General features: G+C 49.2%; 7 protein-coding genes across 7 annotated transcripts; 5 read left to right on the top strand and 2 right to left on the bottom strand.

The window, feature by feature from the left end:
- Nucleotides 1-473: 473 nt before the first annotated feature.
- Nucleotides 474-2,756, top strand: PGRI_005020 (ankyrin repeat domain-containing protein; the record flags this gene model as incomplete). The annotated part of the gene is made up of 1 exon (XM_040788215.1): nt 474-2,756. The coding sequence occupies one exon, from the start codon at nt 474-476 to the stop codon at nt 2,754-2,756; it is 2,283 nt and encodes a 760-aa protein (XP_040651987.1).
- Nucleotides 2,757-3,489: 733 nt separating this feature from the next.
- PGRI_005030 (uncharacterized protein) lies at nt 3,490-5,376 on the top strand (the record flags this gene model as incomplete). Its single annotated transcript, XM_040788216.1, has 1 exon — nt 3,490-5,376. The coding sequence occupies one exon, from the start codon at nt 3,490-3,492 to the stop codon at nt 5,374-5,376; it is 1,887 nt and encodes a 628-aa protein (XP_040651988.1).
- A 615-nt stretch (nt 5,377-5,991) lies between these two features.
- PGRI_005040 (uncharacterized protein) lies at nt 5,992-6,858 on the bottom strand (the record flags this gene model as incomplete). The annotated part of the gene is made up of 2 exons (XM_040788217.1): nt 5,992-6,600; nt 6,715-6,858. The coding sequence occupies 2 exons, from the start codon at nt 6,856-6,858 to the stop codon at nt 5,992-5,994; spliced, it is 753 nt and encodes a 250-aa protein (XP_040651989.1).
- A 459-nt stretch (nt 6,859-7,317) lies between these two features.
- Nucleotides 7,318-7,859, bottom strand: PGRI_005050 (uncharacterized protein; the record flags this gene model as incomplete). Its single annotated transcript, XM_040788218.1, has 2 exons — nt 7,318-7,471; nt 7,681-7,859. The coding sequence occupies 2 exons, from the start codon at nt 7,857-7,859 to the stop codon at nt 7,318-7,320; spliced, it is 333 nt and encodes a 110-aa protein (XP_040651990.1).
- A 1,697-nt stretch (nt 7,860-9,556) lies between these two features.
- Nucleotides 9,557-11,223, top strand: PGRI_005060 (putative F-box protein (Pof7); the record flags this gene model as incomplete). Its single annotated transcript, XM_040788219.1, has 2 exons — nt 9,557-9,934; nt 9,994-11,223. 2 exons carry the CDS (start codon nt 9,557-9,559, stop codon nt 11,221-11,223), a joined length of 1,608 nt encoding a protein of 535 aa, XP_040651991.1.
- A 4,492-nt stretch (nt 11,224-15,715) lies between these two features.
- On the top strand, nt 15,716-18,043 carry PGRI_005070 (Transcription factor; the record flags this gene model as incomplete). Its single annotated transcript, XM_040788220.1, has 5 exons — nt 15,716-16,110; nt 16,200-16,234; nt 16,293-16,695; nt 16,750-16,786; nt 16,832-18,043. 5 exons carry the CDS (start codon nt 15,716-15,718, stop codon nt 18,041-18,043), a joined length of 2,082 nt encoding a protein of 693 aa, XP_040651992.1.
- A 1,364-nt stretch (nt 18,044-19,407) lies between these two features.
- Nucleotides 19,408-23,169, top strand: PGRI_005080 (ABC transporter, transmembrane domain, type 1; the record flags this gene model as incomplete). The annotated part of the gene is made up of 6 exons (XM_040788221.1): nt 19,408-19,515; nt 19,568-19,838; nt 19,898-20,131; nt 20,191-20,918; nt 20,965-21,127; nt 21,185-23,169. The coding sequence occupies 6 exons, from the start codon at nt 19,408-19,410 to the stop codon at nt 23,167-23,169; spliced, it is 3,489 nt and encodes a 1,162-aa protein (XP_040651993.1).
- Between the last annotated feature and the right edge of the window lie 321 nt (nt 23,170-23,490).

Consider the following 23,490-nt stretch of genomic DNA (forward strand, 5'->3'; position numbering starts at 1 on the left):
TTTTGGGACTTGATTTGGATCCTTTTTGGCCAAGGCTTTTTCACATCGCCTTATCAATCTGATCTGATCTCCGAGGTCGGACATGAAGCAAAACAGGCTTGGGCTCGACCAAACGGTGGATGTGATAGTGGAACTTTTATATATACGGAGTGGGGTTTATAATGATTTTCAAAGAGTCAATCCATCGATTAATAGGTGTGTATGTGTCGTCGAATATAAAAATTGAAGTACAAGCGACTCGATCCACCAGCCTACCTATATCGAGCGTATGGCAATACCGTCATTTAAATGTCTAAGAGGATGGCTCAAACAACCCAAGACAATTTAAAGAACCCAGTTGAAAACATGCGCCCGGTCTTCCTCCGAAAGAAAAGTCGATGACTAGCGTCGAATTTATCCGGTCTCCTTAGGAGGGGCAAAGCAGGGGTGGGAGCCTTGAGTGTCATGTCAACACTTGCCTGATCGGAATCATTATGGCGCACATCACAAACCATGAGCCGGAGACTGTCTTATCTCGGGCGGCTTTCCATGGAGACCTCGCCCAGGTCAGTATGCTGCTCGAGAATGGCGAAGATTATCGATCTTGGGACAAATCCGGATGGACTGCACTTCATTGGGCTGTTGTTGCAGGGCATTCACAGATCGTTCGCAGGCTCCTGGAGCACCATTCAAAGTCTGGACAACCCGACCCTGAGTTGTATAAAATTCCCAAGGAGCAGGTCAAGTCATATACTGATGGGCTCTCTCCGATTATTTTGGCCGCGGAGGGACAAAATTGCGGAACATCTAGTGAGGTGGAGATTTTCTGTGAGCTTGCGAACCACCTAGAAATTGGAGGAAAAAGTTCAGGTGTTGCCAAGTTTAACACAATTTGGGAACAGGGAAGATTTGATACGATTCAGTCATCGTATTCGACCAATTTGTGGAGGGCCCTAGGAAAAGAGGAGAAGCACTACGGACTTGAGTGTCGAATCCCCAAACCCCGGGGACACGGCAGAAAGGATCTCAACAGCTACAGGATGAATGAATCAAATTGGAAGTCTGTGTTGTTGCTGTGTGCTATCCGCGATAGCCAATGGTCAGTGATGCAGATGCTCATCAAAGCGGGTGCCGACGTCAACTTTGACTGTGCACTCCATGCCGCCACCTTCCGCAGTGATCCACGTTACGTGAAATGTCTGATGAAACACGGTGCGGATGTCAACTGCATAACGCGGGCCGGGCGTACAGCTCTACATGAAGCCGTCATGAATGGGTTCTTGGATACAATTACTGCCCTAGTCAATGGCGGGGCGGACGTGAACCAGCAACAGACCATGGAATACTACGAGTCAGATCCTATGGCTCGTCTTACTACTGAAGGCTTCACCTTCTGGCTGACCAGAAAAGGTGCATCCACACTGATGCAAGCCTGTGCGTTTTTGCTTGGTCGCAACGACAGAGCTCGCCAGCGACATATGCAGCATCAAAGCCAGCTACCAGAAGAGAAGAGCTTCGATATTGTGCGATTCCTACTGTCCAAAGGCGCAGATCCGACGTTGACGGATTCCCTTGGAATGACAGTACTTCACTACGCGGTCTTGCAACCTCATGTGTCGCTCATCAAGCTTCTAGTCCAATCAGGAGCCTCCGTGGAAGCCTTGGACCACGCGGGACGAACGCCACTGCATTACCTCGCCCGATGTGACGATAATATCAATCTAAAAGACCTCGAGCAGGCAGTCTTCTTACTTTGTCAGAAAGACACCACGGAGCTGTCCCCGAGCCTTCTCAACAGGCCTGTGTCCAGATCTCTACCTTTAAGTGAAGACCATGGTACCGCTGTTCGTTCGTTGGCTATTACCAAGGCTATGCGAAAGAATAATAGAGTCTCGTGGAGTGACGAAGAAGATGATTCACGGACCCCGCTTGCCATTGCTCTACTTAGTAACAGATGGAAAGTCGTTGATGTCCTCATGCGCTTTGGAGCTACCTTCCCAACCAACATTGACTTGCAGGCCGTATTGGATAACGCCATCAAGGACCACGAAGTTAACATTGTGGATATTTTGATGCAAAAAGGGGTGCAACCACCGCCATTCTCGCTGATGACTCTGATCCGAGCGTACACGGAGCAGAGGAAAAAGAACAATGGATCCAGCGACCTATACACAAAGTTCAAATGCATATTAATCACGATAGTACATGCCGGAGTGGATGTGAATTTTTGTGAGACCGAGGAAATCTCCCAACCCCAACATGAGCTTCCAGAGAGCGACGAAGATGATACAGAGAGCGAGGATGATGACCCGGAGAGCGATGATGAGAACACATATGTCAAGGATGGCCTAAGAATCACCACTCCATTAAATCTTGCAGCAAGAATTGGTGGTTCACGAAACATACTCGAAGACCTTCTGTTATTCGGCGCAGACGTGTCCGCTCCCTCGACAGAGACATTTGACCCGATTTTGACTGCTGCATTGTTCGGAGAGCTGGAGGACCTGGAATGTCTCTTAGACCGAGCTTTGTCTGATCCACGCGAGTCCCACTGGTCAATATTCCTGAGAGACATGCCCGAGGAAGTAGATGCTGTCGTCCGTGTGTGCCACAGCCTGAAGAAAGCAGATGCCCTGAACAGAACCAACTACAAAGGCCGTACACTTCTGCATCTTGCTGTAGAGCAACACAAGGACAACCTGGTTTCAACCTTGATATCGCACGGAGCCAGAACAGACATCCTTGACAATGAGAAAAGGCCTGCCATTGAGCTCTGACCTTGCTCTTCTATGCTCGAATCAAGGCCCGGATGTCACTTCGACTATACTAAAAATTGCCCCCGATTCCATCTTCGAACGATATCTAGACGACCATGACTATCCTATGATCTATCAAGCAGCAAAATCCGGAAGTACGGAGCTTTTATCATTTCTGCTGGGTCAAAAAATGGACATCGAGGCTAGTGACCCCTATGGTTGGCGAGCACTGCATATTGCATGCTATCACGGCCACAAAAAAGTGGTCCAAGATTTCATCGCTCAGGGCGCGAATCTACATTGTGCCACCCAGACGTGGAATGACAGCAATGTCAAGCCTTCGGGTCTATACACGATTATACCCTGGGCGGGAACGCCTCTCCATCTCGCCTCCATGGGTGGTCATGTAGATATTGTGGAAATATCACTTGGTGTTGATATCCATGCAAGCACAACGAATCACGACTGCTATAGCCCGGGCCATGGTCCAACGGTGGAAGAGCGTGAATAAAGTTTCGGGTGGTTGCCTCTAGTAGATCCACTAAAGATCTGGCAGACGGAATCCTGACCCACCCCATCTCCACCTACTCCCTCTCTATCAGTGAATTTCATCGTTTCATCCCTCGGTCAAGATCTAGTAGCTTCATTTGATACCTAGCCTCGAAGTATAAGGAGTCTTGAAGACCGGCCCTCCACGCCACTTGTTTATCCCCTTTGATCCTTTGATCGTTGTCTTCATCCAATTCACTCCAAGATGGCTTATCCGGGACTGTCCCTTCCATCGCCCCCTCTTCCCACTCCTCCTCTGTCCTCCAGGAAGAGACGCCGCCATCTTCGCGAATCCGAAGATTCAGAAGGCGACATGATGATTGAGCAATACCTTATCTCTACCGACCCATACCGCACTATCAGCATCCCGAATCCTCCACCCTATCCATTCGTGCTCGGGTTTGCGCCTGATCTTGGTAGACGGATACGACCATTCAGCCATGAAATTTTAGGGACGCTTCAGCTGCACGGGTTCCCTTCCACGGTTTCAGTTCAGGCAGCCAAGGCTACTAAGCCACTCTACCCTGGAGGCGATAAGCCCATTGACCTGCTACGCGTTGTGCTGACGGAAAACGATCCCACCCCGCCCCGCCTTGGCCCTGCTAAAGATGACCTTGTGCAAGTTCTTCGTCGCCATGGGCTTTTTGACGTGCAAGTAGAGATTGTAAATGTCGATCTCTGCCACCGCCCTTCCCTTTACTACATCCCCTCAGATGACCCACTTGTGATTGCCTATGAGCACGCCAAGCACCTCATTGTCAAGCTCCTGGAACGGATCATCCCAACCCAGTGGCAAATGCTCTGCCCCTTCAATATTGGCCGCCGAGAGGCTAACATGCAGCCGGTGATTGCTGTTGTCGTAAATTCGTTAGCATTCGCAAATTGGTTCGAATTACGTTCTCAGATCATCTCTCTAGTCTTGCCATACCAGCGAGATGGGGCCGTTGAAGTCGAATTCCTGCCAGGTAGCCTGACATTGCTGAATCGTTCAGGCGTTTCGTTCATGGACCGACTCGACTCTAATAGCATTCCAGGAATGGGCCACTCGGTCGGGATTTACCAAGACAAGAATGCGGGCACCCTAGGCGGGTACGTTACGTTGACCTGTGATGGGAAGATTCGGCGTGGCCTTTTGACGAACTATCATGTCGTGAGGCCCTCAGAAGCCCTGAGCGACCCTGATTTCCTTGCAGACCTCGACCGCTCTGGTCTAACCTTCGCCAACTCACCGGCACGGAAGATTCAGATGGAGTCTCTCGCTCGTATAGACCGTGACGCCACACTCACTGATATTGACGAGTCTCTGCAGTCACTACGCGACGCGATCTCGCAGATAACCACTCAAGTTGAAGGACAACAGACAATGGGTATCCAACCGCGAGCCAGCCTTCTACGGAGGCTAGAAGAATTCCAGGCTCAACATGTACAGGTGTTAGCTAAACGCGAGACCATTGAACAGATGCCCTATATCCTAGGTGAAGTGGTCCTTGCATCCGGAACTTCAGTTCTAGGCAACCGACTAGTTGATTGGGCTTTTGTTGAGCTCTCAGAGGAGGCCAAAGAAAGATACTTCAGACCTAATCAAATGTTCGCGATTCCTGACGAGTTAGCGCCGCGCAGAGTACTACCTGGACGGCGAGGGGAGATCATCCCTTCCGAAGGCGACAGCCTTACGGAGTTTGGTTCCTTAAAGGACGGGAAATACTGCGCTAAGTTAGGTCGTTCGAGCAAGGTGACAGCTGGGATTTGCCTTGGCGCTCAAGCCATCTGCAAATGGCCCGCCAAGGATGGTACACGATACGACCACGATGGCAATGCCATCGACGTCGCGAAGAACCTCACGGACGCTTTCGTTATCACAAGCAGAGTGTCCGATGAGGCGGGTCGGAAGCAAGGTTCTTTTGTTCAAGAAGGAGATGCGGGCGCTTTTGTTGTTGATACTAATGGGGCCGTTACGGGTTTACTCTTTGGGGGGCTCATCGATATGCACAGCTATGACTGTTATGTTGGGTTGGCCATCAGCATGTCTGATGTCCTAGAATCCATCAAGCTGAGGGCAGGGAAGTCTGCATCCCTAAGTCTCCCCAACTGATGTCTTGCCATTAGTCCCGGTTTCTTATTCTGATTATGTCGCTTATTCTTATTTTGATTATGTCGCTTCTGGTAGCTGAGTCTGGTCGACCGACTATCCCTCTTGCTCTTTTACATTAGCCAATCCACTAGCTTTATCCTCTCATTCTTCAATATTACCATTGTTCAAAATTTACTGTTTATCTAGGTCATGGGAAAATAAGGAAATCAAGTGAGCTTGCGTTGGCTTCGCTAGAAGGGCTACTAGTCAACAGCACCACGTAGAGGCCCAGGCTCGTGGCTGTTGGATCTTCTGGAACAACGAGAACAGTCCCAGAAGACCCCGGTCTTGGTGGACCGCTTTAACGTAAGATGCATCTTGCTAATCACTCCGCTTAAGAGTCGACCTTTTCTTTTCTTTTCTTTTCTTTTTCTTTTTTTTTTCCCAGAGAAAGAAAGCTACTCCTCAATGTATTCACTGGAGGCTTCATCCATGCCAGGTAAATCCCGGGCCTTTGAAGGTGATGGCGACCTGATTGGGACCATGAAAGGCACGTTCTCAGAGACTACGGGTTCCCTTGCTGGGGATCCTCTTGGCGATGTGGGAACCAATCTCTCGGGGAACATGCGAGTCTCCTTAATCCGGGAACCTTGAGTCTGATTCAATGGCGACGGAATCACCGTCGGAGTCCATTTCACTATCCTCGTCTTCACCAGCTCCTTGCATAATAGCGATCCGAGTCAGATTCCATCGCATCGTAAGGAGCTCTTCGGATGGCAGTGGGTGAGTTATTGGGTTTGCCGTGGTGATGGTGAAAATGGACCGAGAGGAAATCACGCCAAACGTCTCGCAATGAAACAGATATCTATTTCCGCCTGGCGATGTGTTGTATCCTTGGGGGTGACTCGGATACGGGTGGGAGAGGGCGGGGATGTAGTCGGTCCGCTTTTCATCTTCGCGAAGAGGTAACAGATGGAACGCAATATCCATTTTAGTGTTCTGCTGGTAGGTCCTTATAGGACGGAAAGTGAATATGCAGTTATCCCAATAGTTATGCTCTTGGCTTCCAAGGGTAATCAGGTACTTCACCTGTTCGGTATTGAATAGACCCCGGTGGTTCAGGCCGTCAAGTAGCTCAGCTTTCCATTTCGTCACCCGATAATTGCCCCAGAAGCTTTCGAGCCACCCCCAGGAATGTTCAAGCGCGCTAGAGCCGTTGAGCTTGTGTGGCACGATATGCGCACACTAAAGCCCGGGTTGGTCACGTCTGGTCAGGACGCATTTGGCGTTATTACGTTCTAGGCACTGAAGGGCAATGAAGTCGGTATTATTTTGTTTCTACGTTGTAAATTAGCGTACCGTTTTCTTTGCAAGCTCGTCCCGCTTTTGCCGTTCTGGCTGAGTAAGAGCCAGAGGCTGGCCATGGGAGGGATCATCCCAAGAAGCACGTGGGAGGTTAACCGAACGGTCGCGGAGACCTGGATTGGTCTTTTCAGGAGACATAGATCGATATCTGCTAGTGGGGCTTTGAGCTGGCTGAGGCAATCTGGAGTGAGAGGAAGTTTTGCCTTTTGAGGATGACTTGTTGGCTTGCTTGCCGGCTGCCACTGTGGTATATGTCAATCGTCAGCTTGCCATCGTGAAGGCTACGCGTCCTCCGCCGATTGAGATGGGGTAGTGGGTTCAAGGCAGGGGGAAGATCTCCTGCTCTGCGTCCGCCGACAGGCGTGCGTTTTCTTGGTGACTGGCTTGAGACTCGGCTAGGGGTGGTGCTGGGGGCAGGGCCCCCTTAGGCGGCCCGTGGCCGTATAGTGGCGGCGGCACTAGTCCCTGCGATAACAAAAGAAAGGGAAAGAGAGTGGGAGGAGAGTGAGAGTGAGAGTAAAGTGAGAGTGAGAAGAAAGTGAGAGTGAGAGGAGAGTGCAGGGGCCGGGGCCCCGGTGCCCTGCCGTGGCAGTGGTGCTACCACGTGTAGTGCTTAAAGTAGAACTCTGTGACCCGGAGGAGCTCCGCGAACTCTAGCGGTTCGAGGGTCTGTAGGTAGGCTACTGCCTCCATCTGAGTCTCCGGCGGCGCTAGGGGCCGCTGGGGCCACCTGCCGAACATCCTCCGGGACCTATGGCAGATGGCGAGGTGTTTAGGGGTCTTTAGGCATCCACAGGGGCAGACAACCTTGCGTCTTCATAGCTAAACTTCCGGTGGTACCACGTAAAGTCCCCGTGGGCAGACCTAAGCGCGAGCCGCCGGTGTAGGGTTGTGCGGCGGAGCAACAGCTCCGGCCTTGGCTTAACTTCATACATGTCACTGCCCCCCTAGGACCGGTACCATGTAGAGAGCTTAGTCGAGGCCTTATCCCACCATTGGAGCCGTGCCTCGGCCCGAAGCTCCCGGTAGATAGACCTTATCCCGCTGATGGTTGGGGAGGCTTGAGGGCCGATGACCCGGCCGTGTAGCGCCCCCTCGTCCGCGAGGAGGTCTGCAGCCTCGTTGCCCTCGATGCCCATATGGGGGATGACCCTGGCAAATCCCCGAAGGGTCTCAATATCCGAGAACCAAAGGATGTAAGCTAGGCTGGGGTCCTGTCTTACAATCTCTGCAATGAGTTGTTTCCTTTCCTCATCCTCAAATTCCGAAAAGATATTCTTCGCGTCACACAATTCATGATGAAAATGATAGAGTGACCTTGGCGGAACTGATGAAAATGGTTGGTGGATGTAAAAGAAAATGTGGGGAATGGGCGAGTTCGAGAAGAGTCAGGGGGTTCTAAGTGACGCCCGCCGGACCCTTTTCAGGCGTTTGGGGGGGGGGGGGGGGGGGGGGGGGGGGGGGGGGGCGGATCTTATGTAAAGCCACAAGGGTTCCAAGGTTAGTTACCGACATCAAAAATGGCTACGGAAACCTATGCCAAGTATTCGACTTGGAATACGCTAGCCACTTTTATTATATAATAGGTTTAGAAGCCTTTGTATAATGATTTGATACTACTATCAATTTTCTAATGGAGGTCAGAAAAAATGAGCTTTAGAAACCTTTATATAATGATTTGATACAACTATCAGTTTTTTGACTGGGGTCAGAAAAATGAGCTTTAAGAAGTAGACTGCGACATCGCCCCTGGACGGGTGGGCATTGCCCACGGGCCTTATATAAGCGGGAAATGCGCCCTACCCTTACGGCCGGCCCACGGCCCGTGGGCGTCAAGGGCGCCCGTGGGCCTTTTTGGTAAGCAAAATTAGCGTAACACATCATTGTTATTGATAGATTTCGAAATATTTCAACTAATTCATATTTTTTACATATTTATAATCATATTTCCGCATTTTTAATAAGATATATATAAATATATATATAGTATAATTTACTATATATCTAATTTTTATATATATTGAAGACAACTTTATATAACGGTGGGCATAGTAGGCATGCCCGCGATGGGCATGTCCGTAGGCGGTGGGCATTATGGACGGGCACTCGAAAATCCAAATAACCCACCGACCGTGGACGGGCGATGTCGCACTCCTGGACATAGCAAGCTATAGCTTCTCTACATTCCTATTTAAACGGCGGCCTATCGTTCTAGGTTTAGTAAGGATTGTGACAAGTACCGCGCTTCACCTCGTGCTTGAAACGGGTGTATACTATTATCGTCAGGGAGAGGCTCTCAGTGAGGACAGGTGAAAATAGCGCAGTTACTGGTGAATGCGGGTGTTATGGTACGGGACGTGGTTTCTCAGATGTCGGAGCGACTTAGGTTCAATAACTCCCCTAGCCTCTGGGTGGCTCTTGTTGCGGCGGATGCCTCTGATGAAGGAGATGCCCCGGCTGAGCCATGATTGCGATATCCACAATTAAAAGTGCACCATGTTTGTACTTTGCGATGTGTTAAATTCCATCATATACTGTGCGAGGCCAATTCTGCATGTCTGGTCTTGAAGTGTTGAGGCTCTTCCGAGAGGCTGGGGTGTGCATGACGCAGAACGTTGGTGCGTAGGAGGCTACATAGCGGGGATTGAATATGAGGACTGTCTTCAATTTATAATCTCAAGTAAAACTAGTTATCCATAGTAATACACCCTAATATACGAGCACGATGTGAGGTCATAGCCTCAAAAAGCCAGGGACGCCAAGCCTTCCGAGATCGGTGTGTGGCCTTTGATGAGAACCATTAACGTGAGCACCGCTTTCCACTCACCACCTCGCCATGGATGACAACGACGAGCTTGAGTCGTTCCGCCAACAGTGGCGCGAGGAGGTCACCCGTCGATCAAGACCTCAGGCCGCTCCTGCGCCTGCGTCTCCGACTCCAACTGCCCCGCCTCCGATTCGTCTTCCGCCCACACGCCGTGAGGCCTCTCACCGTAAAGAGATCGAGGAGGAGGGCCCCCCGCTGGCCTCCTTCGACCCAGATGAGCTGGCCCGACAAGTCGGAGAGCTGAGCGTGCAACCAGCCGATGATGACTTTTCGCGTCGAGAGGTAGCAGAACCAACATCTGCACTGGAGCACTATGAACGAGCAGTCGAGAAGGAGGCCGAAGGCAATTTAGGAGACAGTCTTTCACATTACCGAAAGGCATATAGGGTGAGCCTTTTTTTTCGATACGAATGGTGATTATGACTCGAATACTCATTCCTGTCTAGCTAGATTCCGCTGTCGACAAGTCCTACCGGAATAAGCACTACGCCCATGCATGGAAGAAGCCTACTTTGCCCGCGCCCACTGCCCCTACCGATGTGGCCCAGCAGTCCGCAGAGGTACCGATCCTTCCGACACCTGAGCTCATTGCGTCGTTCGTACATGTGCCAATTTCACCGCTGGAGCCTATCGTCGAAAACACACCGCCGCCCCCTTGCCCAATTGCCACTGTGCCGTCGGAAGTGCTAGTGGAGATTCTGCGACATGTGGCAATGGACGATCCATCGGCATTCGGCCGCATGGCGCTGGTCTGTAAGCGGATGGCTTACCATTTCGCCCATGAGCAACACATTTGGAGACGGATCTGTCAATCCCAGGAATTCGGCTTCCAAGGAATGCATTATGACTTCGCATGCGACCTACGTGGGGAACCGATCTACACCCTTGCACCGCGATACACTCCATTTCCTAAGGGCGTGCCTGTAGAAATCCCTCCGCCACTGTCTTCCTGGAGCCAGGTGTTTCAGACCCTTCCTCGAATTCGTTTTACGGGCATTTATATTAGCACGGTCAACTACACTCGCGCTGGTGTTGCATCTGCTTACTCAAACCTTTCCTGGAACAGTCCAATCCATATCGTGACTTATTACCGCTATTTGCGGTTTTACCCAGATGGCTCGGTAATTTCGCTGCTGACTTCTACGGAGCCAGTCGATGTGGTCCCTCATATCAGTAAAGAGAATGTGTTGGTGGCGCAGGCCCCAGCACATCGAAAGCATCAACGGCGTACGTCTGATGCAGGTCATACCCTTTCTGGAGTCACTGAGACCATACCGCCTATCGCCATGAATACATTGAAGCATGGCCTCCTAGGCCGGTGGCATTTGGCCTCGCCCGTTGACATGTCCGAACCTTCCGATGCTCCCGCTGAAGTCTGGAAGCCCGACTCAGCGTCTGATTCGAAATCGCTTCTTTCTGACGAGCGGGATCTTATCATTGAAACAGAGGGTGTAGATCCCAAGTACATTTACACGATGCATCTATCGCTACGTTCCTCGATTGTACCTAAATCCACTCAACTAGGGCCGGCTCCGCCCAACCCATCGAAAAACACCAAACTAGCCTGGAAAGGTTTCTGGAGTTACAACCGACTCACCGACGACTGGGGCGAGTTCGGTCTTCGCAATGACCGAGCATTCGTGTTCCGGCGTGTACGCGGCTGGGGCCTGGACTAAAATGATTGATGACCTTTACATGAATGCTTTGTTACATACATTGAAGATGAGATACATGACGAATTTGATTACATTGACTAGCATGCTCCTAGTAATATGGAAATCTGTTCATCTTCCACCAGGCGGACGAGATCTTGTGTTTGCCAACAAACAGCCCACCCAGCTGAGGTGCTCAGAGACTCCATATTTTGTGCGTAGCTTACAGAAAAGTATATAGAAAGTGTGCCTCCGAATTGAAGTCCAAAACGGTCTCATGGTCGTCCGGAATAGCTCAGCGCAGGTTGCCCAGGAACTGACGGAAACGTCGAGGAACAGATGGTCGTGGCCCAGGGGAAGATGTGCGTTCCGCGACTACATGGTAAGCCTGCAACGCATTGGTCTTGAAGGTATGAGTCCCACCCCACAAGAACAAGCGAAAGACACGATAATTCTGCTCTCCCCAACCCGTGACAAGGTTCTTTTTTGCTAAATCTAGACGTTTCGCCCATTCAAGCATTGTGAGCTCGTAGTCCCGAGTTTCATTGGCAACATCCAACACCGCAAAGCCGTGGTATAAAAACTCAGCAAGAACGTCCTGAAGAGTCATAAACGTGTGCGTTCCACGCCAAATATAGTCTCTGGTAAAAGAGCTAACAGCAAACTTCTCAACAGCCGCCGAACCATCAAGATACGTGCGCCCACCAGGCTTCAACACATCCCACATCTTTCGTGCAAAACGGCGATAATTGGGGATATGCTCAATCACGCCTAAATTGACAACATGGTCATATGGCTCCTCTGGTTCATGATCAAGGAAGTCTTGTAGGAAGACTTGACCAGGGAGATTCTTCTCCTCTATGACACGTTGAATATAACGCGCGCCGTTAGGTGCGAGTGTCAGCGTAGTGACATGAACCCCTCGAGCACCACAATACTGCGTCACACCACCCCAGCCACCGCCAATATCAAGGAGTCTCATGCCTGGTTTGAGATCGAGAGCAGCGAATATTGTCTCCATTTTGTGCTCCGAGGCCTCTTCGAGTGTTTCCTCGGGTCGCTGGAACAAACCCTGCGAATAGAAGCGGAACCGCTTGTCAAGGAATGTGAGATAGAACCCGTCATCCAGTCCGTAGTGATCACCGATGGCTTGGGCATTCATCTTCGTGGCTGTGCGGAAAAAGTCATATATGAACTGGAATTTCTGTCGTAGAGGCACTTTCTCTTGGAGATTCTGGCGAGCATTGAACAGGGTGCCGATGTCACCCTCTACCTCGATGTCACCAGATAAATAGGCTCGACCAACTCCCATTTCTGTCATTGGTGTTCGGAGGGCACGCTCCGAGCGAAAGGTTACTCGGTAAACAGGTTCGCCGATGCCGACAGGTACGACTACACCGTTGGGTAGCTCTATTTCTCCGGGCGTCTTGAGTCCGGCGAGGAGTGCGGCCACACCTGTACGAGGTAGATCATTGTGGGATGCTGCCACGAGCATTATGGGGAGTTGTAGAGGTTGGATTTGGGTAGTTTCTCTGGTGGTGATGTATAGCCACGGGGAGATGAGGTCGAAGACGTTGATGACTGGATCCAAATGCCATAGGTCTCATGGATGTATAATAAAGGAAATCGGGACGGGTTAGACATGTCTAATTAATTGGAATAGTATGTAAGATCGTCTGCAATAGCGGTTCATAGAATCTTGTCATTCGTTCAATTTCCCTTGTGTGATAGTTAATGCGCCAAGTACAGTATATCCGGGAGAGTGCCAATTAGAGCTGAGATGACACTTGTGTGTTTTCAAGTGCGGCTGAAGAGCGCAAGGAAAGTATAATTAAGTTCGAGGCAGTCCAACTGTGCTCGGGGACAGTCTACTCCGTACAGAACTCCATACCTTCCAGCCCGAAAAAGCATGATCCGTTGGTATTTGGAGTAGGAAAAGGAGATAATCATTTGGGTTACTATGGGAGGAGTCATCATAGGAACTTTCTACTACCTCCGTATATGAATCTGACGGAAATTCTGTCTCTTATGAGGAAATTACACTTCGAACCTCAGCTCGCACGGCTGATCTAACTAAAAGCAGTGGAGCTGAGAACTCTGCGACCCCATACTGGTCCGTCCTTTCTTCATGTTCCCTTCTGATTGATGGTGCAAGTATAGTGTGACATCTAATTGTCACAGATCTAATGGGGAAATCTCGCCCTCAAAGTTAAGCAGTCAAAGAGGAGAAACCCCAAGAGTATTCTATTTACCCCCCGCCCCGTCCGCAGCCTTCTCCCCTCCAGCGGTGCCCTTATTCTCAGAATCAGCCTTTGGCTGTTCCTTTCTGATACTCCTCCACTCCAGACAAACCGCACCGAGTAGTGTCAGACACGACATAATCAAACCAACCTGAAACACCTTCCGCAGGGCATCATTGTAGGAATCTAAGACTGTGTCATGCTGATTTGCGGGCATAGTATTCAGCAGCTCCGTGACACCACCGGAGGTGACAAAATCGGCATTGAACCCTGGCAGCCCAGAGAGACTTTTCATCAGTTGATTAGCCAAGATGTTTTCCCCAACAGAGACAAAGACGGCTGCCCCAATCAGTTGACCAAACAGCATGAGTGCTAGGCCAGATGGCACGTCTGGTTTTGGTAGGACGGTCTGGGCAGCCAGATTGGGGATTTGGAAACACAACCCTAAACCAATTCCGTAGACGATCTGATACCCGATCCACTCTCCCTCCCTGGTGTCCACCTGAAAGGTAGTGAGGAGACCAGCTCCGACGGACATGATGCAGGATCCGATAATGGCTAGCGGGGTGTAGTACCCGATCTTCGAGTTTATCATTCCTCCGCCAATTGAGCCGACGACCATTGACAGCATTATCGGTAGCAGGTGAATTCCGGATTCCACGGCGGAATTGCCCTTGACAGATTGAAACCAGATTGGGATGAAGTATACTGCCCATGAAGTCAGTAACACGGGATAATAACTGATAGTTGGTTCTTATCACCAAATATGTAGTTTCCAGACCCAACGCAGAATGTCTGCCAGAGGCTTGACATTATGCTGCGCTGCGAAAGGATACGTACTGGAAGTGTCGCTGTCCTGGGAAGAAAGACTTGTAGGGCTATAAAAGACAAAAGTAAGACCGCCATAAGAACCAGACAAGCCACGACGCGGCCGCTGCTCCACTGCAAACTGTCAGTTGTTGTTGAAAGTAAGGGTTCACATAACTTACAGCATACGTCTGACCTCCCCACTGAAGCCCTAGTATAAGACAAACCACACCAGATACTAGAAGTGTAGTGCCTGAGAAATCCAGTTGTCGCAGCTTCTCAGCCCAGGATACCTTTGCTGTCTCTTGCTTAGGGACTTTAAGGCAAAAAGCGATGAAAACCATGGCAGCACCGCCAATTGGTAGATTGACATAAAAGCACCATCTCCATGTCACGTTAGAGGCAAAGGCACCGCCAATTAAGGGACCTACTACAGAAGCGATGCCGAAAAGGGCCCCGAACAGTCCCTGAATTTGGGGACGCTTGTGCAGAGGCACAGAATGGATGATGCACATTATCTATCACCTATATGTCAGAAAATGATGGAAAGGGAAGTGGACTAGAGTCACGTACAGTTCCGGCAAGGATACCAGCAGCTCCCACCCCACAGATCGCTCTTCCGATTATAAAGGCAACTGAATTCGGAGCCGCTCCACAGACAGCGGAGGCAATCTCGAACACTAGGATACTGGCAAGGAATATGATTCTGATGGAAAAGAGCTTGTACAGTTTGCCAAATAAGAGTTGAAATGAACAACATGTTAACAAGTATGCGCTTCCGTACCAGCCGACGTCATCGAGGGAGTTGAACTCATCGGTGATTCTGGGTATGGCCTATCAATTGCAATAAATTAGCGCTATAATTAGACTCAGTTGGTGTATGATGCTCATACCGTCGAGATTATGGTTCTGTCCAGCGCAACCAGGAACATGGCGACAAAAGCTGAGACGATCAGACAGACAACCCTAACAGTGGACTGTTTCTCGAGTGGGCCTGAAGCACCTGGAGGGCCTTCAGCTTTGGCTGGTTCTTCGTCTTTGACTGTTGCATCACTAGCCGTCTTGGTAGGTTGCTTTATCGACTCTCGAGGATCTATCGTCGACGATATCATGCTGTCCGAAGTAGAAGTGCGATGAGACATGACTGTGGTATATGTAGCTCCACTAACCAAGATGCGATCGATGTGTTGTCAATGCAAGAGGGGTAATTTTGCAGACCATAATGAGCAAAGTGGAAACATTCCATTTTTATAGAGCGCAAGGAACATAACATGGTCGGAGAATTCATTCTGGTTCAGCACGATGATCGGGAGTTAGAAAGTGCGAGGGTTGCCAGTAGTGTGGGTTTCGGACTTCCTAAAACCCGACTTGTTCCCCTTTCCTTCCTTCTTCCCCCGATAAACACGAGCTCTGGAGACAGAATTCCAATAGAAAAATATATGCCGCAATAGGATCAATAGTCTCATGTCATGGCGACACCGACCTCTGCATCTGAACAGACAGTCACCGCCAAGACCCAGCGCACGCTGGCCTGTGTGCTGTGCCAGCAACGCAAGATCAAGTGTGATCGTACATTCCCTTGCATCAACTGTGTACGTGCCTGCGTGCAGTGCAAGCAAGCAACCCGCCAGCGACGCCGGAGGTTTCCCGAGAAAGAGCTGCTAGAGCGGCTGCGATATTATGAAAGACTGCTTCGCCTGAATAACATCAAGTTCAATCCACTCCACACATCTGCTACGGACCGTGAGTCTCCCGTCGAGGATGGCGGTGATGATATTTCACAGGGTACTCTATCAGAATGTACTCTTCCGGATAAGGATTCTCGCCGACTGAGAGAAAGCACAACAGGGAAGCGTAAACCATTGTACGGGACTCTGTCGCGGCTCCGCGGCGCGCCCCGGGCCACCTGCCCGAGTGGCTTGCCCAGAAACTTATGGATGACTAATGATATAGTAACAAGAAACTTGTGGCATGCCATGAGTCAAAAGGTATGATCTAGTCTGCGAGGGATCGTGGGACCCGCTGACAGTTCGGGAAAGACCATAGATCCGAATGAAGATGAGAACGACAGCGGGTTCCTCCACGACAACGATGATGTGCGTCAAGCTGTGATCAAGAAGGCATGGAACAATATGTTTCAAGGCCAAAGCAACGACCAACTTTTATTCGGTTCATCGGTAGGTAAAGTCAACCTGTCTGCTTTGCATCCAACCCAGGTACACATCTTCAGGCTTTGGCAGATCTACTTAGACAACGTCAATCCTCTTCTCAGAGTCACGCATACACCCACTCTTCAAACACGCATCATCGATGCTGCTAGCGATATCGCCAACATCGATCCCAAACTAGAAGCATTGATGTTTAGTATCTACTGTGTCTCTATTTCAAGTATCACAGAAGATCAATGCAGTGCTTCGTTCGGATCCTCCAAAAAGGACCTCTTGGCAGGGTATCACTTTGCATGCCAGCAAGCTTTACGAGGTTGTTCTATTTTGCGCTCTAGTAACCATGAGTGCTTGACTGCATTGTATCTGTACCTAGTAGGTGCGTCTAACAGATCTATGGGCCCTCGCTAATTCTTGCAGGTGTCGATCAGACCCAACATGGACCCTGCTTCTCTCTCATCGCTCCTTGGCGTTGCTATACGAATCGCACAGCGGATAGGTATTGACAATGAGTCAATGTACGGCAAATACTCCGCTCTAGAGGCGGAGGTGCGTCGAAGATTGTGGTGGTCGCTAGTCATCTTTGATAATCGCATCTGTGAAATGTCCGATTACAAAACCGCGTCGCTGGTTCCTACCTGGGACTGCCGCCTTCCTCTCAATATCAATGACTTCGAGCTTCAGGCCGAGATGAAAGCTACCCCGGCAGAAAGCAACAGACCAACAGAGATGGTCTTTGCCGTTGTACGCAGTGAGCTCGCCAACTTTGTCCGTCACAGTGCATTCCACCTCGATTGCACCAATCCGTTTTTGAGCACGATCTGTGGTCGATCTACGGATATAGACGAGGCGGAGGGTCTTCTAATGCTAGAGAAGACGATCGAGGAAAAATATCTTTCATTTTGCAATCCAGAGAACCCACTGCACTTCATGACTATCTGGACAACGCGTGGTTACCTCGCGAAAGCTCGTCTCTTGGAACGCTACTCCCGATACTCGTCGGTGTCCGTGCCGCAGGCGGATACACAACGCAGTATTGGCATTTCGCACGCACTTCGCATGCTGGAGTGCGACACCAACCTCATGACGTCCCCTCTCACCAAAGGATACCTGTGGTTTATTCACTTCCACTTCCCCTTCCTTGCGTATATTCACCTCCTGCAGAGCTTGAAAAATAGGCCCCTGGAAGAGCATGCAGACCAGGCGTGGGAGGTTATGAGCAACAATTACGAGGTCCGCATTATGGATACCAAGCATGACGACCGCCCCTTCTTTATCATATTGTCTCGAATTGTTTTCCAGGCGTGGCAGGCGCGGGAACAGGTAGCCAGAGAAGAAGGGCGGTCTCTAGTGCCACCTCGGATTGTGTTGGATATCCGGGAGAAAGTAATGCAAATGACGATAAATTTTGGACAGGATGTGGACACAGTGCAGCCCGGAGATACCTCGAGTATCAATGAAGATAATCTGCCAGTATCTACAGGGGTGGATTTCAATGTTTCTGGGAGTCTGGGAACGTGGGGATATGCCGACATGTCTGGACCGAGCTCCATGGACGTGGATCCAAATCAGTTGCTCATGAACACGATGGATTGGAGTACTTTGCATGTGGTAAGGGATGCGAATCTATAGATTATACCAATGCGATCCGCGGATTAGCAAGGGAATATCATCAGCCCTAGTTAATTAGTTTATTTAACTACAAGATCGTTTTTTTAGGCCTCAGGGTGTCGAATTCCAAAGCATGTCGCCTGATCCAAATAATAACCACATATATTATTGCTACTATAATTGGCCGCCAAGGGAGCAATGCAGGGCATTTTCTGTGTTGTCATTTCCATTGAACATCCATGTTGTCAAGACAATGAATCATGCCTGGCAGTCTAAAAAACACATATATCTAGGGGATTCGGGCGATTTAATATATTGAATAAAACTTCAAGCGACCTTCAAGTAGGACTTTCCCTCGTGCTTTGATCCAAGACGAAAAGTCCGAACTTGGCGATGTCTACTTTGCCATTTAAATACCCACTCGGGGAAGAGAGGCTTTGTTCACCATCTCTGCGAAAATCAAACCATGCGGGGTTTGCTAGTTGGCTAAACCTCCTGTTATACGTACTTTACACTCTTGGACCAACGCCCCTGTTCAATATCTATGCTTCATGGAGATACCTACGTCTCCAAACCGAACAAGTAAAAGTGAGACCGAATTACCGAGGGTTTTTCAAACTGGTAGGTTGGTATTCTTCTAAGGCGTTTCGTTTTTAAGCTACCTGTCAATTACTAGGGCTAATATCCACTCCAGATAGCCTCATTGACCCTTGTCGTGCTCCAACTAAAGATTTTGATATTGGAACTTCAAGCCAGATCCAATGCCATATATATTTGCACGGCTGCCGGTGCCTTCATTGGCTCTCTTCTGGTTCCATATTTATCATTCTTGAGGCATGGTCGGACGATCCGCCCATTTGATTCGTTGAACATGCTTCTAATTATATCGCTTTCCATCGATCTTGCGCAAACAACGGCGTTACACCTAACAACCGAACGCCGATGTCAACCTTCTGGCTTCAGTATCAGCCTTGTGATGGTGAAAGCAGTGCTCCTGATCTTGGAATTGAGAAGTAAAAGATCCATTATCCGTCAAGACTGTCTGGACCTATCACTTGAGGAAACAGAAAGCATTTTCAATGAGACTTTCTACTGGTGGACGAATTCTGCACCCCTAACATCTGATGACCTTCTACCACTCCCCAAGACATTGTCGTCCACTATCCTAAAAGAGAAGATCAAACGTCATTGGGAAAACCGCTGTAAGTGATGCGGTATTCAAAACGCGGCTGCTAGCACACTTTTTAATATAAAATCTGACAGCGAGACCGGAGGGAAGATATGCGTTGGCACTAGCAACATTAAGATGCACACTGCGTGAGAACATGTGTGTTATACCGTATATGATGGGTGCTATATGTCCTCGCTACGCACAGCCTGTGCTAATGTCACATTTGATCGGCTACGTTAGCGATCCACCGACTGGGGACACAGCGCGAATTCGAGGCTTCAAATTGCTTTCGGTAACGATGCTCATTTATGTTGGATCAGCTGTCAGTAATCCATCTTCAATTTACCAAGTATGATAACTTACAAAGAGTGCAGCTGTTTAATGGACGTCGAGAGGCAGCCAAGAGACGGGCGATGATTGCGGTCAAGGGCTCGCTGATCGGGATTCTTCACGAGAAGACCTTGCAATGCAATGACGATGGCCATTCTGCTCTTGGGCTAATGACCAATGATGTGGAAGAACTTCAAATGGCCTTCGGCTGGGCTCATGTTATATGGTCGTCTTTCATTTCATTGTCCCTTGGCCTATATTTGCTCGCATCTAGACTGGGTTGGGCCAGCATAATCCCCTTAATGTTGGTGTTGTGTAAGTGACAACTTCCTCCTGGCCCTGGCTGGTATTGACTTTCTGATTCGGTACTCTAGTAACCTCCCAATGTGGAAGATATGCCACCAAACATTTCGTTAAGAAACGTAGGGCATGGAATGATGCAACACGGTTCCGAGTCGGTCTCACGAAAGCACTACTAGAGAATCTAAAACCGATTAAGATGATGGGTTATTCGCACGTAATGGAGTCAAAGGTCCGAGCTGCACGGGATAATGAGCTGAGAGCGGGTCTAGTCACGTCTCAGCTCGATGTCATAATGGCAGCCAGTGGTAAGACATGATTTTCTTCCATGATCTCGGCTTGGCGGCTAACAAAATTGAATGTTTAGGAAGCTTTTCAAACGTTGTTAGTCCCGCTATCACGCTCGCGCTCTACATCGTTTTCGCCAGAACGTCTGGGAATGTTGCTCTTGATGCAGATCTACTTTTCACATCCTTTGCTCTGATCCAAATGGTCACCCTACCAGCAACTTCAATTATGTTCCTTCTTCCGGAGCTTGTCGAAGCTATGGCAGGATTCGACAGGCTACAAAAGTTCCTCCTTCAACCCGACCACCAAGACAATTGCAAACTTCTCGAAGGGCAGGTTAAACACTTCCTCGCCTATATATGGGGTGACCAGTTCCGCCACGACGATGATTACGCCATACTCATGAAGTTTGCGACAGTCAGATATGAGACATCTGATCTGCCCGTGCTGAACAACATCAATCTGGAAATACGACCCGGTTGGCTTGTGCTTGTTGTCGGCGCGACCGGATCGGGAAAGACAACTCTTGCTAAAACAATCTTGGGAGACGTGAGGCTTCAGAGCGGATCTGTATCAACGTCCCCTAACAACATCGCTTTCTGTGCTCAATCCCCATGGTTGAGAGATGGTACGATCAGAGATATAATAGCAGGACCGCCAGGATGCAGAGTGACTGATGAAAAGTGGTACCAGAGGGTCCTTCATGCCTGTGACTTAGAGGTTGATCTTTTTGGCCTCCCAAATGGGGATAATACCGTGGTATCGGGCGGGGGTATGTCGCTTTCTGCGGGACAGAAGGAACGATTGGTAAGTATTATAATCCGATACGCATTCGTATAACTGATCAGAAAAGGCGCTGGCGCGAGCAGTATATTCGGGGCTAGATATTATCATTCTGGACGATGCATTAAGTTCCGTTGATGAGGAGACTGCATCTCGTGTGATGCAACGACTGTTGGGTCCGACTGGCCTACTCCGTGAACTTAATAAGACTGTTGTTATGATCACTGATTCAAGTAAGTGAACTCGGTACTGACTTGGACTTTTGGTATCGCCTAACACGTCTAATCTAGAGGATCTTCTCGGAAATTCCGATTTGATAGTCATTCTCAACCCTGATGGGACTATTTGTGAGCAAGGGGTTTGGGATGACCCCAAAGTTCAGTCATGTTACAACGAATTGGATCCTCAACCAGACATCGAGTTACCTCAGGATAAGCCCAAGAAAGAAATTCAACAGATGAATGTCCCCCGCCCGGATTACTCAATGCCCGAAGAGTCAATGGACGTATTACTGAGACCCGTAAACAGCACCATTTACAAACAATATGTCGCTACAATTGGGGTCTACCGATTCTTGGTAGCTATATTCATCTTCCTCTCCTCCGCAGCTTTCGTCGTGTTTATTCAGACCTGGTTCCGAATGTGGACAGAGGATGAGGCAGGCGGCAAGCGGATAACTTTCTACATTGGTGTTTACTTCGCACTGACGATTGGGCACTGGGTGTCACTGACGGGAATTGGCACTATTAAATTTCTTGTTGTGCCCACATTTGGTCGCGCTCTCCACGATCAACTGCTTACAACAGTCATAAAGGCCCCCTTGTCATTCATCACATCTACCGATATCGAGACCACACTGTCGAGATTCAGTGAGGATATGATGCAAATCGATCGAAAAATCCCCCGTGAAATTGTCGCACTGGGTAGTCAAACGTTCAAACTCCTGGCCCAGATCACTTTGCTCTCCGCTTCGCAGAAATATAATCTCATCGTGCTCCCCGTGTTTGCGATAATTGTCTACGTCATACAAGGCATGTACCTTGTCACCAGTCGCCAGATTAAGAAGCTTTGTATGGAAACAAGGTCCCTCCCTAACGACAGCTTTGTTGAAACTGCTCAGGGAATGGTTACAATCAGGGCTTTCGGCTGGGAAAAGGCCTACTCACTCGAAAATAGTAGGGCGTTGGATGCTTCCCAGTCATCGTCATATACACTGCATGTACTTGAGCAATCGTTCGGACTAGTGTTGGATTTGATCGTCGCCGGCGTGGTGCTAGTTCATGTTGCCTTCATAGTCACATTTACGGGTACTACCATGACAGCCGGTGATGTTGGCATCAGTATGAACGTGATACTCATGCTCAATATGACATTGATGACTACAGTCCAGTCATGGGCAAATTTTGATACATCGTTGAACATGGTTTCCCGCATCAGAAGCTTTGCAACGACGGTAGCTCCCGAAACCCAACCCAGCCAACAATATCCCATACCTAAATTGTGGCCATCTAGCGGTGAAATGGACCTGGTCAATGTTGTTGTCAGCCAGGGGAAGCAACCAGCTGCATCGGTTAACACTACAGTTGACGTCTCTTTCAAGATGGCACCTGTCCACAAAATTGCCGTCTGTGGACCAACTGGCAGTGGCAAATCATCCTTGCTCCTCAGCTTCTTGCGGATGATCGACCTGTCCGAGGGAACAATTATAATTGACGGGTTGGATTTGAGTTCGATATCACGAGATTTGATAAGATCTCGAATAATCACAATCCCGCAGGATTCATTCATTATTCTAAACGATACTGTTCGCGAAAACCTGGATGTTCTAGGAATTACTACGGACAAGAAGATCGTTGAAACTCTGAAAAAAGTCCATTTGTGGTCGAGCTTGGAGTCGAGAGCTATAGACTTTGGACTATCGCGAACCTTTTACCTTGACATGCCGATGAAGGCCTGGCCATTGTCAGAAAGTCAGATGCAGCTCATTTCTCTCGCCCGCGCTCTTTTGCTGCGCTCTCCTCGTGGGAAAATTCTTCTCTTCGAGGAATCCACTAGCAAGGTTGACACAGAGACTAGCAAATTTGTTCAGGAAGTGATTGATGAGGAATTTCGGGACTCTACGATCATCGTAGTCGGCCACCGGCTGGAAACTATCTCCAATAGTGACTCAATCATTGTGATGGACAAAGGGGGAATTGTCGAAGCTGGGTCATTCAATGATTTGAGGCAGAAGCAGGGAGCTTTTAGATCCCTCTTGGATTCCAGTGCGCTGTAGCAACTTCAGATTGGGGTGTACCCAGGTTCAGTATGAGCCCTCACGGCACTGAGATCTCGATTCTTTGTGCAGGTTGTCCTAAGTCACATGGAATAGTATTTAGAGGTGCTAATCCATGGATATGTCTTTACTTTTCGTGCAGATTAACAAAATAACATACTGAGAGAAAGCATGGAACGTAACTCGAGAAGTCAACATTAATGGTCATTCAAAGATATATATTGGGAGGCACTACTGATTATAATCGGTCAATCCTTGTTTCCATGTATGTAGACTGCCATAGATATCCTATATAGTACTGGAGACCTGTGGGTATATATC

The sequence above is a fragment of the Penicillium griseofulvum genome (assembly GCF_001561935.1).
Source record: "Penicillium griseofulvum strain PG3 chromosome Unknown contig_79, whole genome shotgun sequence".
In the NCBI taxonomy this organism is placed as follows: Eukaryota; Fungi; Ascomycota; class Eurotiomycetes; order Eurotiales; family Aspergillaceae; genus Penicillium; species Penicillium griseofulvum.